The following is a 19,772-nucleotide window of genomic DNA, read 5'->3' on the forward strand; positions in this document are numbered from 1 at the left end:
TTTATCATCTTCTAATATATATATATATATATATATTAGAGTATGTGTGTGTGTGTCTGTGTCTATCTATCATATCTATCTATAAATAGAATATATATACAATGGATGTATAGATAGATAGATAGATAGATAGATAGATAGATTAGATAGATACATACATACATACTGTAGATAGATAGATAGATAGATAGATAAATAGAGAGATAGATCATCACAATCTTACTCTGAGAAACATGTCCAGTGAACCGTTCTCCATATACTCGGTGATAATCATAACTGGCTTGCCTGCAATTGAAGAGAGAGACAAAAAGAGAACAATTAAACTTCACAAATTATAATAAATTCCTGTTTCTGTAAAAAAAAAAAAAAAAAATGCAACAAATCTAGCCTGAACAATGGTGGAGTTTTGTAATATATCATGTTTATGCCTTATTAGGATTAATCATTTTTTGGTATTCCTTATTTGTAAGTTGCTTTGAATAAAGGCGTCTGCTAATTGAATTCATGTAAATCTATTAATCTGTAACAAGCACGAAAACTTTCCCCCTGACAGTATTTGAATGCCAGAGATGCATTGGGTGTATGCAACACCGTTTCTTGAAACTTCTCATACATCGCATAAAACTCAGTGTCAACCAACCAGATGTAAACACTGGGCACAGAACATGAATATCAGTTATTCAAACAGAATCAACACACACAATCACAGGCCGGTTGATTGACACGCAGCCAATGCTCCTTTCCTATAGAGGAAGTGCGGTAAATAAAGCTCGACCAGACACATTGTCGGCCATCTTTGTTGGGCTGGCCTTTTTGATGACCTTGAGGCGAGTTTGACTGACAGCTCCTCCAGAGGGCCCGAGGAGCAGGTGACCTCTGACCCCTCCCACTCAGTGTCTGAGTTTCCCAGCCCCGCCCCTTTCCACCCACCCTATTAGAATGCTAATAAAGTATTTACTGACTTTGTCAAGTTTCACGTGTATGGTTGTGCCAACATTTATGTGTACATTTGACAATGAACTCTGCAAGACATGGGTTAGAATCTCCATCAAAACATAAATATTTTACTCATTATTGCAAAAAACAAAAACACTGAAAATACTAACTTGCATATTAAACATGAGTTCCCGAAGTCATATGTCAAATAATCTCAAAGAAATGCTGTTGAATCATTGATGAGAGATACAGAGAGGCCCAGAGATCCCACACTGCCATATTTACATATTTAGATTCACTTCATACTCATTTACATTATGCAAATGAAGTATTCAACTCTATTAGCTCTGCTGTAACAAAAAGCAGGAGATTTTATAGCAAGACGGCTTTATAGTTTGGAGTATGGAGACATTTTATGAGGTAAAATTAAATTAAACATTGACAGAGCTGGCTGGTATCCACTCTTAGAAGTGTCTTCCACCAATTTAATTTACTAAGGAATTATAAATCAACGGTTTTGATGTCACCTGCTGCTCAAGACATGAAGTTTCTTTCAGCATGTACAGCCGAGTGTGGGAAATAAACACATACATCATTTCAATAACAATACAAACAAAACTGTTATATAAAACTACAAAAAATAAAAATACATAAATAACTTATAATTATATACACAATTATGTGTGTGTGTGTGTATAGTGTATAGTTATTATAATCAACATATACATATACAAACAAATATATTCTAAAATATTTTTTAAATTTCTTTAAAAATGAATACATTAAAAATAATAATAAAATTTTTACAATTTTAATTTTTAAAAATATTTTAATATGTAAAACATTTAAAACATTTTAATATCTATATTTTTATATATTTTAATTTACACTATATATATATATATATATAATATTAAAAAACATTTAAATAAATCAACTAAAAATCTAAATTTATGTTATGACATTGTGTTTCTGACATTGTGAAAAGGAATGTTTTAATTCAACCCACAAAAATATTATATATATATATATATATATATATATATATATATATATATATATATATTAGTGCTGTCAAACAATTAATCGCGATTAATATCACATCCAAAATAAAAGTTTGTGTTTACATAATGTATGTGTACTGTGTATATTTATTATGTATATATAAATACACAGACATGTATTTATTTAAGAAATATTTACATGTATACATGTATATTTATATATTTATATTTAATTTATATTATATATAAATATATATATTTTATATATAAATATAATATCATTTTTTGTTTATAATTTTTTATAAAATAATTTTTGTTAAGTACACAGTACACACATTTTTGTAAACACAAGCTTTTATTTTGGATGCGATTAATCGTTTGATGCCACTAATTTAAATATATTACATTCTAAAACTACTGCTGGTTTGCTAAACATGAGATGACAGTTAGAAAATTAAGTAAAATATAAAAAAAAGAGAAGGAAAGGCCAGATGAATAAGAAGCTAAATGTATAGTGTGTGAAGTCTAACTTTCTCTCTTTCACACACACACAGCAGAGGCTGTAGGTTAGAGATATAGGGTGACACTCTAACCCTCAAACACATTTAGGTCTGACGACGTGATTAATGAGTCTGCTGTGCTTTTTAGCTCACATTAGCCCTTCTGAGTGGCCCACTCCATCTGGAGACCACAAGGGTGTGTGTGTGTGCATCACACAGCAGTTTTTGTCAGGACACGCTCAGCAAGCAAACACACTGATAAGCTGGACATGCATACATAAACACACACAACCATTAGCACATCAAAAGGAAAACGACATCACCAGCCTGTTTCTTTAGGGGGTTTAAGCCTACTTAATACCCAGACTTTTGACCATGTAATGTTCGGGATAGGGTTGCACCAGCCATTTGTACGTTCTTAAATTGGAACGTAAAGTCCAAACTAGAGGCTTAGTAACTACTAGCTAGTTTTTAACTAACTCTGTACTTTATTTGGTTGCACCATTTGTTTGGTTGCAGAAAGTAGTTAGAAGGTCTCAAGGTTGTAATGTAGTAGTTTAAAATGATGTTTACCCTCAATGATCAAATAGCAGACTTCGAATACTTGAGCAGATGTTGTGTTTAAAAGCTGTGAATTTCAGTTAAACTTTGATTCTAACCTTTTTGCCTCACGTAACAAATGGTAAAAATAAGTTTCCATTAAATACAATACTCCTTAAAGGGGTCATGAAATGAGAAATCAAAATTTCCTTTATCATTCGACATATAGGAGGTCATTACTATAAAAATATCCTTTAAGTTTCAGACCTCAAAACTTCTTTGTTAGTCCAAAAACAGCTATTATTAAAGGGTTTCTGTCATTAATCACTCTCCCTCATGTCGTCCCAAACCCATACGACCTTCGTTCTTCTTCAGAACACAAACAGATATTTTTGATGAAATCCATGGGTTTCTGAACCACACATAGGCAGCAACATCATTGCACCTTTTGAGGTCCAGAAAGGTACTAAAATAGCGTTAAAATAGTCAACGTGACTACAGTGGTTCAAACTTAATGTTATGAAATGACGAGAATACTTTTTGTGAGCAAAAACAAAACAAAAATAACAACTAATAACGGGTAATTAATGACAGAAATTTCATTTTTGGGTGAACTAACCCTTTAAAACCAAGCTGCCCAAATGGCTAATTTCAGATTTTGTCTCAGTATGACATCATAGTGCATCAAAAGACCGCCTCTGCAGCGCCTATACATCATTGCCTCTCTAGCTCCACCCACCGATTTGAGCAGTAGCGGGTTAGCTAATCCATAACGGTAATGACGGTATCCATGACGGTAATCCAAAAGACCCCAGTGGATAAATCCATGTCTTCTGAAGCAAACAATAGGTGTGTGTGAGAACATCACTAATATTTTTAACTTTTTTAACTATAAATCATCGCTTTTGATCTACTGTCATAAGAAAAACCGCACACAATCGCTGGTTTTTAAGCGTCAACCAAGCAGCACCCATTCACTTGCATTATATGGACTTGCAGAGATTGAAAAATTTCCGTTTGTGTTTATCTGAAGAAAGAAAGTCATACACATCGGGGATGGCATGAGGGTGAGTAAATGATGAGAGAATTTTCATTTCTGGATGAACTATCCCTTTAAGGCAAGTCAAACCTCAAATAAAAGCCCTTGATGTCAACTTTGACTTACATTTGGTGACCACGCCCTCCAGGTGAATGATATTGGGATGGTCAAACTGGCCAATGACACTGGCCTCACTCAAGAAGTCCAGCCTCTGCTGCTCGGTAAACCCCGCCTTCAGCGTCTTGATGGCCACACAGATCTCCCGCTTTCCAGGAAGTTTCAGACGACCGCTGCACACCTCGCCAAACTCACCTACAGAGACAAGAAGTGACCTTTACAAGCATCTCTCATCAATAGATGACATGCTAAAGACATAAAAGGTTTGTTAACGTACCGATGCCGATCACCTTCTCGATCTTGATACAGGAGGTGTTGATTTCCTTAGCGAACTCCCTGATGGCCTGGTTGGGGTCTTCGTAAGTGAAAGGATCCACATATATCCTCACCCCTGCCGGCACATTAACAGAAGGCTTGAGAATGGAAAATTTTCATTTTTTGTTCCAGCTGTGGACTAATGAAAGCTGTTTGCTTACCTGGCTGCAGGTTTTTCTCCTCGGCCTGTTTAGTTTTGCTGTATTTGCTCCTCCTGTGATTAAAATATTTAAAATGATTCAGTATTAGTAATTATTTAAGTTTAAGTTTAGTATCTTTTTTTATCTAACATTCACTCATATTTTATTTTATTGCAGCTTTATTTCAGTTCATTTTTAATAGTTGTAGTTACAATAACAATATCAACACTGGTCTATCATCATGGAAAAACTACCAGATGTTCTGTCACCTTTTGGTGATAATGAAGGTAATGATGAGGATGAGGAGGAGAACAACAACACATCCGGCCACCAGCAGCAGCAGCAGGGCAGAGCTCATGACTCCTCCTACAACAGGAGCTGCGACTGAGAGAGACACAAACACTGCAATCATATACACTCTTTAAAAAAGTGACAGGAAGAATGCTCTTCCATGACGCTTTAAGCTTGACGTCGACTAGTCGCTGATCATGGCCTATAGAAGGTGCAACAGGATAAGAAGTACTTGAAGTCCACTTTTACACTCAGTTTCCAACAGCTAAAATGACATATAAATGCATACTCGGAGAACAATCTGCAAGATATGTTTAATTACACCATCAGGATGCTCAATATTCATCAGGTGAATGCATGTTTTAAACAGCTTATTGTGCACGCAAGTTAAAGGATTAGATCACTTCAGAATTCAAATTTCCTGATAATTTACTCACCCCCATGTCATCCAAGATGTTCATGTCTTTCTTTCTTCAGTCGAAAAGAAATTAAGGTTTTTGAGTAAAACATTCCAGGATTTCCAGTGGACTTCACCAGGGTACAAAAGGTTGAAGGTCCAAATTGCAGTTTCAGGGTGTACTCACACTAGGCACGGTTGCCTTGAACCGAGACGGAGCGTGATTGTCCCCCCTCCCCACTCCCCCGCTGGCCTGTACTCACACTGCACAACGTTCCGGGCCGAAGCACGCTTACGTCATATACGATGCAACTTTTTGAATGGAAGAAAACAGGAAGAAATGCACTTTCGCTAATACACTGCATATATTTATCATATATTTATGACGTTAATGGAGGAATTTGCAGCTTTACTCGCAAACTACAATTCCTGTTCATCAATAAGGTGAGAATCAGACCCGTTATAAACCCAAATACACTTGAATTAATTACATGAATTGATTAGTGTACTATCAGAGTAGTAATAAAGATGTTTGCCGTCGTAATGATGACAGTAGCGCACACAAAAGTAGTAGCTGTTCTGTGCTCTAACCATGTTGGAAAGGTCACGCGTGACGTAGGTGGAAGTACCGCGGTAGGGTGAAAAACTCCAAATTTTCTCCTTCAACTTCAAAATCGTCCGACATCGTTGTTTTACCTTTTAAAGTTACCTTTACCTTGTAAAGGCTGTTTGACTTAGTCTTTGCACGTTCGCTTTGTAGACACTGGATCGGTACTTTTGCCTATGAAACGTGACCTTTCCAACGTGATTACGTAATGTGTGGTACAGCAGAGCAGTGCAAGACAAGCATTTGTGGTTAAAAAGTATATCATTTTTATTTATTTATTTTTTTTAAATGACCGATTGTTTCACTAAGTAAGACCCTTATTCCTCGTCTGGGATCGTGTAGAGCTCTTTGAAGCTGCACTGAAACTGCAATTTGGACCTTCAACCCGTTGTACCCCACTGAAGTCCACTATATGGAAAAAAATCCTGGAATGTTTTCCTCAAAAACCTAAATTTCTTTTCAACTGAAGAAAGACATAAACATCTTGGATGACATGGGGATGAGTAAATTATCAGGAAATTTGAATTGTGAAGTAATCTTTTAATTGCCGTTCTAAACTAATGTGATGCTGCATTGTAACACACACACACACATACAGACAGCAGCTCGCATGTCACATTCGAGTCTCAGCTCGAGGTTCAGGCTTATTTGTTCATTAATGATATCATTAGCGATTAGTCAACATCAACTCGACTTTAATCACATAATGTCGACTTAAAAACTGAAGTCATTCATCCCTAGGGGTACGATTTCTCAGTATGAAAAACTGTTTAAAGAACCTTTGTCACTACAAAGAATCTTTTGAACCACAAAGGTTCTAAATGGAACCATAATGCCAATAAAGAACCTAGTGCTGCACGATTAATCAAAATAAAACCGAAGTCGTGATATGGCTTAGTGCAATTTATAATTTTACAGTTGCATTTTAAAATAAATTTAATATTATTATATTATTATTTTCTTAAATTCTCAAGTTGTTATTTAACAGTGAAATATTGCAATAGTAATATTTTTTGTTTTGTTTAATATTTTATTTAGTAATAATAATAAAAGTAATTACAAAACTGTTAATAATAATAATAATTATTATTATTTTATATTAATACTGATATATAATCAAACATTTCTGGCCAAATTGTGCAGCCCTACAAACAAGCCTTTTTAAAAAAAAAAAAAAAAAACTGCATTCTAAAATGCAATTACAATTCTTATCAGAAAGATTCGATTTCCCCCCAAATCATGCAGCCCATTTTAAGAGTGTATGTCTTTTTTTAAATGTCAGGCCAAAAATATTTGATATTTTTCACCAGTTTAGTCAGCCAGTGACTAGCAACTAAACAGATTTAGAATATATTTTTTTTTATTAATTTTATTTGTGTAGTATAAATACATCTGATTCTAGATCATCCCAACTCAATTAAACACACTGTTGAACATGAGCTCTACACCCACCAGTGTTGGTGCTGAACTCGAAGGGGGCACTGAACTCTCCGTAGCCCGCGGCGGTGCGAGCGCGCACGTGAAACACGTAGGAGGTCAGCGGGGTCAGATCTTTAATATCAGCATTACGAGACGTCGTCTTTACGATGCGATAACTCCTCTCATTCTGATCCTGAGATTTATAAATAGAGAGAGACAGAGAACGGAAGACAAAAGGAAGGTAAGAGGTCAATAGGGGGACATTTGAGGGCTATTTTGTCTCCAATAAAACTTCACTTCCTGTTTATCCAGACAGCAAGTGTCCATAGTGCTATACATTATCTTAAAGGAACAGTGCACCTTAAATTAAAATTCTGTCATCATAAGGGCTTTAAAATATGACAAAAGAAAATATGTTTCCCATAATTCACCTTCTCGTAGTATTTGACCTCATATTCCAGTATGACACCATTGGGCTTCTCGGGTTCTTTCCAGAACAGAGAGAGCGTGTGGCGGGTGATGTCCTTACTCTCAACAGTCATGACCGTAGAGGGAGCTGAGGAGAGACAGAAAGAGTTAATATATTTATAAAAGGTTTATGTTTACTAAATTGTACATTTGTCAGGTTTTCCTGAGACATCTGTCTTTCTTTTATCACATCAGAGACAAACAGAGAGGGAAAGGATAAACCCAGAGGACAAGGAGACCTTTTCTTCTTCTTGGAGTTAAGACCGCTATTGTCTGTTTGTTTTTTTCCCCCCCTGAATCTGTTTTTGTTGAGGGTGAGAAAGTCAAACAGACAGAATCAGAGATGTGCGTCGTCTTCTCCGCTTTTCCAAAGACACATCACACAGAGTCAAAGACACAATAAAGAAAAAGAAGAAAAAAAAAAACAGCAAAAGAAAATGGAAACTGAGGGATGTGAAAGAAGAAGAAGAAAAAAAATCTCCATGTATTAGTTTCCTCTACCGAACAGAACAACTCTAGATATCAAAACCACAGAAAGCTTGCCAAATTTCCACAGAATTCAAATGCTGTTTTTGGCCAAGTCCTACACATCCCCTTCTGTGTATTTTGGCTAATTAAGGCTGTTTGTTAAGTCAAGCAGGACTATTACTATTGCTCATATTTGGCATTGAACAAACTTCTAACTCTTAAACCACAATATTTCAGAAAACGTGAAGTTTTGGCTTCACATCCACGTTTTATTTAGGTGACTGAAAATGGAAAAAAGTGCCAACAAACTAGCATGACAATGCCTTAAGCTAGCAGTAAAGTAAACTATTAGCTCTATTTAACACATTTTACCATATATTGTACGGCTGCATGAACTTGTGAAAAATCGAATTGTGATTCTTCTGAAGTTTTAGCTCAAAATACCCCACAGATCATTTATTATAGCTTGTCAAATTTGCCCCTATTTGGGTGTGATCAAAAACAAGCCTTTTTTTGTGCGTGTCCCTTTAAATGCAAATGAGCTGCTGCTCATTGAGCTTTAACCGCTCACGCTTCGGTTGCTTAACAACAACAAAGCTGGAGAATCTCACGCAGCCAAAATGACGATTGTCAGTAACGGTGTTCAGCCTTACATTGTTCAAACCGGAGTCGGACACTGATGGAGAGACTCAGGAAGAAGTTACAACATTTAGAATGAAACTGGATGTTTCTGAATGGTTAGTGGATAAATGTATGTAGTTGCTGTGGAGTTGATTCAACTCATCAACTAGCATGTGCCGTCATGTTAATCTTTTGTACAAATCCAGCGCTGAATTGACCCTCGTTTGTGAAGCAGTCCGGTGTAAAATGACGGCATGGCAACAACACTCTACTACAACAACTCTTTCTCTTCTCTAAAGCAGGGAAGATGTTTGACACATGTTGTGTTTTCAAATGCATGTTATAAACAACCCAAACTCAGAGATGAGTTTGTGGACCAGCATTTATTGTAAACCGAGATGTCCTGAGACGCTGAAAACACCGGATCATGAGATGCATGCATGTAAATGAACACAGTGCCATGCTTCACTCTAAAACATGCTGTGCATATATTTAATTAAATTGCAGCCTTTGCGATTTGATAATCACGCTAAGCCATATCACGTTTCCAGTTTTACTTCATTTAATCATGCAGCCCTAATATCTAGACCACAATCAGCATAGAAAATGTACATAAATTGCACAGTTGGCCTATCTAAGCATCCTAAATTCAAGTGCTAAAGCTAGAGTTTCGTGCATTAGCGTGTGTGGGACTGTTAAACAATTCGATCCCCTGCCAGCTGTAGCAGCAGCTCGATGGCGGCCCTCTTCCATCTCACAGATCCGTCTTCTTCTGCCAGTCCCGACAGACTAAACGTGATTTAGGGGAGTCCCATGGGGGGACTCGGAGACGACCCCCTCCAGCCAAAAACACAGGGGTCACTGCCCCCCTTCAAGCACCTAACACACTCATCTCTAACACACATCCATCATGCCGTCTGCTCTGACAGATATGGGCCGTAATGGAGTTGTGGGTGTGTGTTTGTCTGGCTGAGATAACGTTAAAAGGAAAGATGAGAATCTGCGCTTGTTCGTCGTTAACAGGCAAGCTTTAAGATTTAGTTAAAGCCTTTACTGCATGCTGGGATAGTCAGAATTTACACATTATTTATTTATTTTCATAATATTGTTTTATAGAAACACAAAAGCTGGGAAATGCAGTGTATGAAATTTAAAACACCCAGCAGACAGGCAATATGTCTTCATTGCTCAAATACAAATTTCACAAAGTTTTATAATAATATTTGATTACTGATCAGACTTAGAAAATAGGCGTTTTTGATTGTAAAGGTTTCTTCAAAATAAACGTAAAGACTTTTAAGGTTTTTTTACTTTTTATACAAAATAATTGTTTGTTTTTACTATTATTAGAGGTGTATGAATGATTTATTAAGTAAACATTTGTTTCTTTTATCATATTGATGAATAAAGCAACAAACACAAGTAATTTTTACCACGGTTAAGGAGGTTTTACACAGCTTCCCTTTCCTTGAAACTTCTTTATCTGACTTTGTCTTTTTTCACTACGACAGCAGGAATATATAGTTTTGTCTATTATAAAACGTATGTCAGTAGCATCTACATTAAGAAGTATATGTTAATTATTCTAAATATACACACATGACCGCCCACTGCACAACTAAGTAGGACACATGGTCCTCTGTTCTATAGCCAAAGGCACGTCAATGCATGACAAAACCCCACCCTTCCACACTACGCCCTACACCCTACACTCTAAACTCCACACTCCGACCCCTCAGGCTGATTTACAGGCTTGGGTTGTCACAGAAAGTTCCGGATCTCCAGCTAACACTCTATTCCGACGGAAACCCAAGACACCATCAAGAGCACAGACCGCATATCACAAGTCGGCAATTACACACACACACACAGTCATGAATCAAAATAGAGTGTATTTGACGCTCTACATGTGTGTGTGTTTGTAATGGAGCAGAGAGGTCATACAGAAGTTCTCCGTAGGTGATTAGGCGAGTGAAATTGAACTGCGTGAAATGTTTTCACTGAAGATTAAATGAGAAATATAGTACACTACCAGTTGAAAGTTTGAAATAATTACGATTTTTTAAAAATGTTTTTGAAAGAAGTCTCTAATGCTCACCAAGGCTGCTTTTATTTGAGCTAAAATACAGTAAAACAGTAATATTGTGAAATATTATTACAATTTAAAACTGTTTTCTATTTGAATATATTTTAAAACGTAATTTATTCCTGTGATACAAAGCTAAATTTTCAGCATCATTACTCCAGTCTTCAGTGTCACATGATCAAACACCATGTAATTAGAGAGGCATAAAACTTGTTAGCGCCACCTAGCAGCCGATTTCTTTCAAAATTTTCACAGCCCTTTAGGGCCGTGAGTAAAATAGGCCCAGCAAGTTTCGTCTTAACGTTGTCTGATAGTTGCTCAAACTTCATTGGCCGATGACAGACATGTTTTTTGAGATACGTCAATGTCCTCATAGACGGACAAAGACATTGCATGCCAATTTTCAAGTCGATTGGAATAACAGTGAAGTAGTTATAGCCATTTTCATGTTTTTTTTTTCGCTGTTAAAGCGCCACCAAGTGGCCAGTCCCTACAACCTTTTTTCATGCGACCACAGAATGCGTTTAGTTTAGTAAAAATATTTTGTTCCATTCACAAGTTATAGCCATTTTAGTAAAAGTGGCTCCACCCTCTTCAAATGTTTTGGCAGCCCCTAGGGACCATGAATCAAAATTTAAACTTTTTTGATACTTATTAACAATCAGACTCCGAAGAATCTCGCTGCACCGGTTTGGTTCCAATCGGGCAAAAAACCTAGAACTAGTTCGCAAAAGTAGGTTTTTCAAAAAATCCAAAATACCCGAACATTTTGACAAAAAACTTGAGCCTACGCCTAATGGTTCAGGAGTTATGAGCCATTTCATACTTTTCACTGCTGTAGCGGCCCCGTCAGGCTGATCGGGGTGAGCCTTGGTGATGTTGTAGACAGTGTGAGTCTACCAGCCCTCAAAGTTTGGTCTGCCCGTTTTAGGGGAGAACGCTGATCCTTGAAAAATTTAACAATTCTACACGCTTGAACCCCTAAAAATATTTATTATTCTAAACTTTTGGCCAGCAATGTGTCACATGCAAACATAACACCTGATTAAGTTTAAAGATGTTTGGACACACAAACTTACCAGCCTGGTTGGTGGTGAGCGTGACGGACACGGCCTGCTCCAGGCTAGGATTGTGTTTGGACACCCCGTTGACGGCCCAGATCTGGAAGGTGTAGTTGGTGTGTGCCTGCAGCTGGTGAACGGACACCCGCGTGGAGCGCAGACTCAGCCGCTGCGGAGAATATCGCACGTCGTCCCCGCACAGCGTGCATCTCTGTGTGTCTCGCACACACTGCTTACACACCACGTTATAGGTGAGATCCTGACGGCCTCCGGAGGAGAGCGGCGGACTCCATTCCAACAGCACCGACGTCTCGTTGACATTAGATATCAGATTGTGTGGAGCGGATGGAGGGCCTGCGATAAACACAGAGAGAAAGAAAGCTTTAGATATCCCTCACATAAAAATAGGCTGCTATTTCATTTTGCTAGAGATATAATGGAAAAGTGGTTTATTTTTAAATAACAATGTTGCATATATGTATTTTTCCACAAAAATATGAAACAGCACAACTGTTTATCATCACTGATAATAATCAGAAATGTTTCTTAAGCAGCAAATCATCATATTAGAATGATCTCTGAAGGATCATGTGACACTGAAGACTGGAGTAATGATGCTGAAAATTCAGCTTTGATCACAGGAATAAATTACATTTTAACATATATTGCAATAGAAAACATTATTTTAATCTGTAATAATATTTTACAATAATGCTAATTTTACTGTATTTTTGATCAAATAAATGCAACCTTGGTGAACATAAGAGATCAGAATTTAAATATTACGTATATATTTTATTTTAAATATTTACTGTAAAACAATCAGAATTATGGAAATTCTGATTGTATATGCTCCTTTTTTTTTTTTTTTACCAAGGTTCAGTTTTGTTAGTTTGTGTGTGTGTGTGTGTGTGTGTGTGTATTTACGCAAGTACCGTATTGTGTACTCTAAAACTTTCAATAAGAGAGAAAGAGACAGAAGAAATGAGAGAGAGAACAAGAACAGAAGGAGAGGACAAACAGCGTCTGTTCTACAAAGAGACAGAGCTGGTCATTAGTATGGAAGAGAGAGAGAGAAGGAGGACAGACAGACAGCTGGTAGAGTGAGACTGATACTGTCTCATTTAAATTCATTTATTTGATGTGAAGAACATCTGCTGCACATAAAAGGATGTAAACAGAACTAATCACATGCCCATGCACAACATACATTAGAATTTCTGCTTTCAATTAGTTATTTCTGTATAGCCTATTTTAATTTTTCAGACAATATGTTTCAGCTCATTTTTAATTTTAAAGACATTTTGTAAGTCATTTAAATTAAATTTTTAAATTAAATTTAGTGCTGTCAAAATTAGCGCGTTAACACATGCGATTAATTTTTTCAGTTAAATCGCGTTAAAAATATTTAACGCAATTAATGCAGCATCCGTTTTTTCCATCATAATTTGGCTAGAGTTACATTATATGATCATGCTCTTATTCACGCAAATGCTTTTAAACCATCCAAGTGCCACAAGACGAACGAGAACGTGCTGTCTGTGAATGTCATGTGTGACTCGTGTGCACAGAAAGACGCGCGCCAGTATCAAGTTCTCTTTCACCCTTGAACAAACAATAACACACAGAATTACGCCAAAATGCCCATTTTGTCGAGTATCCTCATAAGAGCAGTCTTAAATGAGTTAAATAATGTCTTAAATGAACTTAAAGTGTTGTGAGGAAATGAGATGTGCGTCAGATCCGTGTCATGTTCAGCACTGGCAGCTCTTAAAGTGACAGCAGCCTAATAAACCAGTTGCTGTGATGTAAAGAACAAAGGTAAGAGAGAAAATTGTAGCTTTAATAAGGATTAAACTATATTAAATTTATAATTTATGCAGTGAAGAAGTGTAAACTGTAAATTGTTTGATAACTTTATTCAATTTCTGTATATTTCCTGTCTGTTAGATAGGCACCAAGTAAATATGACATTTATTATAATGGGTTTATGTGAAGATTGTTTTAAGTTCACTTAAATTAAAAGTTATTTTTTAAAACATAATAAATGTTGAAATTGACAGCTTTTAGTTATACTGTAATATTGAATGTCTATAATAATGTTTTAAAAAAATCAATTTCCTAGAGACATCAGTTCCAGTATTAGTATCAGTGATACTGACCTTCATTCATAAAAAGATGCCATTAAACAAATATTTAATATATTGTCTTTAAGTTGTTTCTACATTAATTTGGAGAGTAACTGTGGAATTATTACAATATAAATATATTAAAAACTCCAATGTTTTTAATCGTGATTAATTACAGAAAAAATGTGCGATTTATTAGTTGTTGTTGTTTTTTTTATCAATTGAAAGCACTAATTAAATTACATTATGCAGCTATAGATTGCTCAAGAGGGAACATCTGGCTTTTAAAAAATATATTTGTATTTTTTTATTAATAAAGATGCTTATTAAATGGAAACTGTATTATCTGACCCAATTAAGTAAAATATTCATATAATTTTTAAAGTAAAATCTTGAAAAAGTCACTCAAATACCCATTTACATGGTACTCCAAGGTCCATGTAAAACACCATCATAGTAGTTTCCAAAAAACATGGTACACCCACTTCAAACTGGTGCGTGTGTTTGCGTTTGACTCACGTGTGCAAGGCATGGCAGCGGGATCAGTCTCCGATCTGTAATATCCTTTGTCACAATCACAGGAAGTGGCTCCTTCTTTCGTGGAGTAACTGTGCAGTGGACATTTACGACAGCCGGCGTCCGAAGAAAGAGACCTGTAGTAGCCCACCTTACACACTATGAGAGAAAGGAGATACAGGATGATGTTAATTCTGTGTAAATATATGCTACCCAGATAACAAAGTACCTGGCGTATGTATCAGATTATTATAAAACATTAATAAATGATTCAATTGAGATGATTATAAAGTATATAAGATGGAACATGAAAAGCCGCCAGTTTTCCATACACAAAACAATGATGCATTTATGATGGAGAGAGAAGCCAGGAAAGGGAGGTGAAGTCAAGAGAGCGAGAGACAGACCAGAAGATGATGAATGAGGAATTCTAGGTGTGTTCCCAGCATGCACCAGTCACCTTTAATTCTCCCATCCATATATTTGAGTAAAACATGTTTTGACATCATAAATAAAGAATGCATGATGTTTAAATAATCTAGCATGTCGTGTCCTCCTACTCCTCCTGCCTGAAAAACATCACCGTTTTTCATCGTCCTTATCACTCATTTACGTGCAAACACACACATCGCTCTGTGTTTAGACGTCTGTGTACATATGGATGAAAACTAGGAGGATGAAAGATGCCTTAGACTCCGGCACACTACTATAAACGTCTATCCGACTCCAGAGACCAAACAAACGATGGGAACATGAGGTCAAGGTTTGGCTGGTTAGCATGACCGTGTTATCTCCAGCTGCTAGATGTGGTAACTACAACATATGATAGCAAAAAACATTATTTTGCATTAATAACCATTCAAAAAGTAGCCATGAATGGGAATGCAAACAGATCAATTTCATAAATGTCAAATAAATGACTTCCAGCCACCCAGAAGTCATTTATTTTAGGCTACGTTTACAATGTACTAAAAATGGAAAAGTTTTTCCTTTGCATTTTTCACATATAGATGACAACATTGTCAAAACAATCCCCATTCACATGCATCCACAAAAATGACTAAAGACTCTGCTGCCAGGCCAGTAGATGGCAATGTCACTTTGTAAAGAAACCCTACGCTCCTATAGACTAAACACGCAGTGTTGGGAAGATTACTTTGGAAATGTAATAGGTTACAGATTACACTGAAATGTAATAGGTTACAGATTACATTGAAATGTAATAAGTAGTAACTGATTACAGTTTCATTTATTTTGTAATTAAATTATGTAACTCTGTTACATGTAAGTAGTTACTCCCCAACACTGAACACATAATGCACATGCACATGACGTCACCATTTTCACAAATTCATGTTTTTGTAGTTTACACGGAGACATTAATGGTATCGTTTTCGAAAACTTTGAAACCTATTTTTTAAAGTTTGCGTTTTCAGGCCCCCCCAAAAAGGCCCCCCGTTGTCATGTAAATGAATGGCCAAAACGTATAAAATTTTTTCAGTTTTTAGTTGAAAACTGTGTTGTGTAAACACCCCCTTAATTACTTATTTCAGTCATTAATGCAATTTTTTTTTATTTATTTATTTGAATTTAACAATATTACATTTAATACGAACACAGCGGAAGTCATTCATGCATACTTATCCCTGTAAAGCCTGACACATGAAATTAAAATTTAATTGTTTAAAAATGGAACAGTTTATTGAACCTTCGGCAAAAATACGCAATTTGGTGCAGATGCTGTTATTTATATGGTCAACAAGTAAGATGAAATTCTGATCTTACACGCATAAAATGCATATCAGTTGTTACTCTATATTTGTCAATAATCTTAGTATGATGATATTTAAATGATTAATTTTATGAACAAAGCTCAGTAATTGTTATTTTGGGAGCAAAACATAATGCAATGCAATACAATGATGATTGAGAGACATTTTAACAAGATTTTTCAAAACAAAACAAAAAATAATTTAAATCCAGTAAATGATCATCTTAAAATATGAATTACAATGTAAAAGTTATTCTTACATTTACTATATAAAAATTTGATTTCACAGCAAAAAGATGCATGTACCATGACTTGAAGATGGACATTTTTAGAATTGTACTAAAATGCCTTTTACTTGATAAGAACATATATATATATATATATATAGACAGACAGAAACTCGAAGGAAAAAATAAACACCACAAGGATCTCCTAAGGCTCTTAGATGTTCCTCTGCTAATCCTAAAGAAGGGAACAGACCTCACGACAGATTATCACTATCAGTCCAGACTCTAATCCTTGTTTAAGATTGATCCAGAGGTTCAGGAGACACCAAAGGAAGAGGAAATCATCTCTCATTCTCTCTTCCCACTGAACTTAATCTTTACTGAACTGAATGAGCTTTTCTGTAGAAAAAAAAAAAATCCTTCCCAGACATCCAAACACACACAATATGACATACCCCTCTGAGATAAGGGGACAAAGAAAAGTGTCTTCTGGTTTCCAACACACATTCAAGCATTCCCTGACATGAAAAGCAGATATATCAGTCACATTTCTGAGCCCTCAAATCAACGTCTTTCCATTAGTGAGACGCTGAGAGACGGACGAGTCACGATGAGAGACGGACTGCATCAGTGGGTGAACTGAAAACCGCTGCTCAAAATCCTCAAACACACACACAGAAGACACTTCAAGAGCATCTCGTACTTTTATTTAACAACATCCTGAACATCTCTTCTCTTGTTATTTCCTTTTAATCTACTCTAAAAGATCCTTTTTAGATGAACTATCCCTTTAACAATAACAGAAGTCAATGGGAAGTCTCAATTTAGAAAGCTAGATAAGCTTGTGTGTGTGTGTGTGTGTGTGTGTGTGTGTGTGTGTTAATGATGGTCTGCAGAGCACTAGGATTTTTTTTAGACAAAAACATCAAGATCAGGTTCCTCTCCTGAGGCCATGGAAGATCTCTCTAACACACACACACACACACACACACACACACACACACGTGAAAGAAACATCAATTGGCTTCTTGTCTCATGGTCTGGCATCTGTTGTTCTACATGGTTTAGTCACTAATTAACAATTACCTCTGACCCCCCCCACCCCCACGGACGGGTCCATCAGTGTGATTGATGACAAACATGTGGAGGGCGGGTGGATCACATTGATTGATGACTCACTCGCTCCACATGTTGACCTTGACCCCACCCTGAGGCCTACAACACTAACCGATTCATACAAGCCCGGCTTCACCTTAACAAACTCTTTTCTCATTACCAGAGGAAGTCGTCCATCTCCTGATGCCTCCTACGAGCTATAGTAATAATATTAACCTGAACAAAAGCAAATCTCATTAAACTCTTGAGTAGATATCGATGGTCAAGTTGAGTTTTTGATACTGGTCCTCATCTGGCATCTTAACTACCCAGACAGAGAAAAACATCAAATGAGATCTTAATAATATCTCAACTGTTTCTCCGAGAAAGCAATGAGATTAAATGGAGAGCAAATGGAGCAAATAAAGTCTCTCAGTTTCTCACATGCATCTCCTGTAGCATTTCAAAAGAGACTTAATTTTTGCTCAGATTTAGCAAGATGTCAACATAAACTCAGATATTTCTCTTCAAATTCACCGAATGATCAGAGCTGCTATTCCCATTTATTTTACAGCTCTAAAATCTTACTATTTGGTCAAGAATCATCTTAGACAAACTTGGTACTTAAATGAAACATAATCAGGAACTCCGTTAATTTTGCTGAGCTATAAAAACAACCTCAGAGCAATAAAAATCTTCTCTGGGTGGAGTAACCAACCAATTTACTTGGTAAATCAGAAGTTAGTTACACAGGAAAATTTCTTATATATATGTTTTTAAAGCTAAATAGAAATATTAAATAACTAATAAAAATGACAAAAGCACAAAAAATTACTAAAAACCTAAAATTATATATAAAAAGGCTAATTTAAAATATTAACAAATACTATAATTCTGGATAAATTGAGAATCACAATTTTTTGTTTCAAACAGAGATCACGATTCTCCTACGTCTCTGAATAGACAACTAAACAAAATAACATGCCATTTACTAGAGGTTCTAACAAAATGTTAATTGCTGCAGTCTGTTTAAAATGTTTGATTAATTTGAATGAGTTATTTGAAAAAAAAAAAAAAAAAAATCTTGAATGAATGATTCAATGACTTTTCACTCTTCAATACTTCACTTGTTTCATTAGTGGATGAATCAGCATTTCTGAACGAATCTCTTGAATGAATGATTCAATGATAAATACATTAGTTTAACAGTCACTTGTTGCCACCTACTGGTGTAACAATGCTATCGATGCAATAATTATTTGAAGCGCCAAAGGTGATTTACTCTACTTTGATTGCTTCCATAGACATCAGTGTTTATATCCAAACTATAAACTTTTATCCCAGTACTTCTGTGATAATCTGAATATTTGGAACACAGAAATAACAATACTGTGTGGTTGAAAAGACTGTTTGTGAAGCTGTTTCATACAAAGATAGCCTTACTGCTTTCTGTGGGACGGCAGCAGCACAAACGCAGATTTGAATGTTCCGCTTGGCGAATCGTTGTCATGTAGGAATAAGATTTTGTAGGTGTTTGAATCGAGATTGTGATCTTTTAATGATTAATGAGCTCTACTATAATAGTATATAAATAACACTAAAATAACACTGTTTTGGAAGGGAAGTACAAACATTTACAAATCTGAATAAATTCCTCACCTGAAAGATTTTCAGTGAATAACAACATTTTGGTCTGTTCCTCACACAAAGCTAATTTACTGAATATATTTTGGGTGAATTATGACTCTAAAGGAATCTTTACAAAGCTGAGTTAAGGCTGCTCTGTGCCTGCTCAATTCTGTGTAAAGATGCAATGCTGCATAAAAGCCGGACTAATGGGTCTGCTCTGACCCATTTCGGCCCCTAGTATAACAATATGCAGTTAAAATTGTTGTGTAAATTCATTTATACCACCTCTGAGCAGCATTAAACAGTCTGTGTAAACATACCTAATTGTCACTTCAGAAGTGCTTCTGTGCCACCTTTGCAGTGTAATTTGGCATATGTCACCTGAGCTTGACCTCT

General features: G+C 36.0%; 1 protein-coding gene across 1 annotated transcript in view; it reads right to left on the reverse strand.

Moving 5' to 3' along the window:
* Positions 1-19,772, reverse strand: part of epha4l (eph receptor A4, like) — a 44,835-nt gene that overhangs the window by 4,657 nt on the left and 20,406 nt on the right. Inside the window, exons 4-12 of the mRNA XM_051863334.1 lie at positions 14,658-14,813; positions 12,028-12,363; positions 7,737-7,861; positions 7,339-7,498; positions 4,861-4,975; positions 4,613-4,665; positions 4,414-4,527; positions 4,146-4,331; positions 224-285 (exon numbers count right to left, since the gene is read on the reverse strand). Of these exons, the coding sequence (XP_051719294.1) occupies positions 224-285; positions 4,146-4,331; positions 4,414-4,527; positions 4,613-4,665; positions 4,861-4,975; positions 7,339-7,498; positions 7,737-7,861; positions 12,028-12,363; positions 14,658-14,813 (1,307 nt within the window). The remainder of the gene's footprint in view (positions 1-223; positions 286-4,145; positions 4,332-4,413; positions 4,528-4,612; positions 4,666-4,860; positions 4,976-7,338; positions 7,499-7,736; positions 7,862-12,027; positions 12,364-14,657; positions 14,814-19,772) is intronic.

This window comes from Ctenopharyngodon idella, chromosome 15 (genome assembly GCF_019924925.1).
Source record: "Ctenopharyngodon idella isolate HZGC_01 chromosome 15, HZGC01, whole genome shotgun sequence".
In the NCBI taxonomy this organism is placed as follows: domain Eukaryota; kingdom Metazoa; phylum Chordata; class Actinopteri; order Cypriniformes; family Xenocyprididae; genus Ctenopharyngodon; species Ctenopharyngodon idella.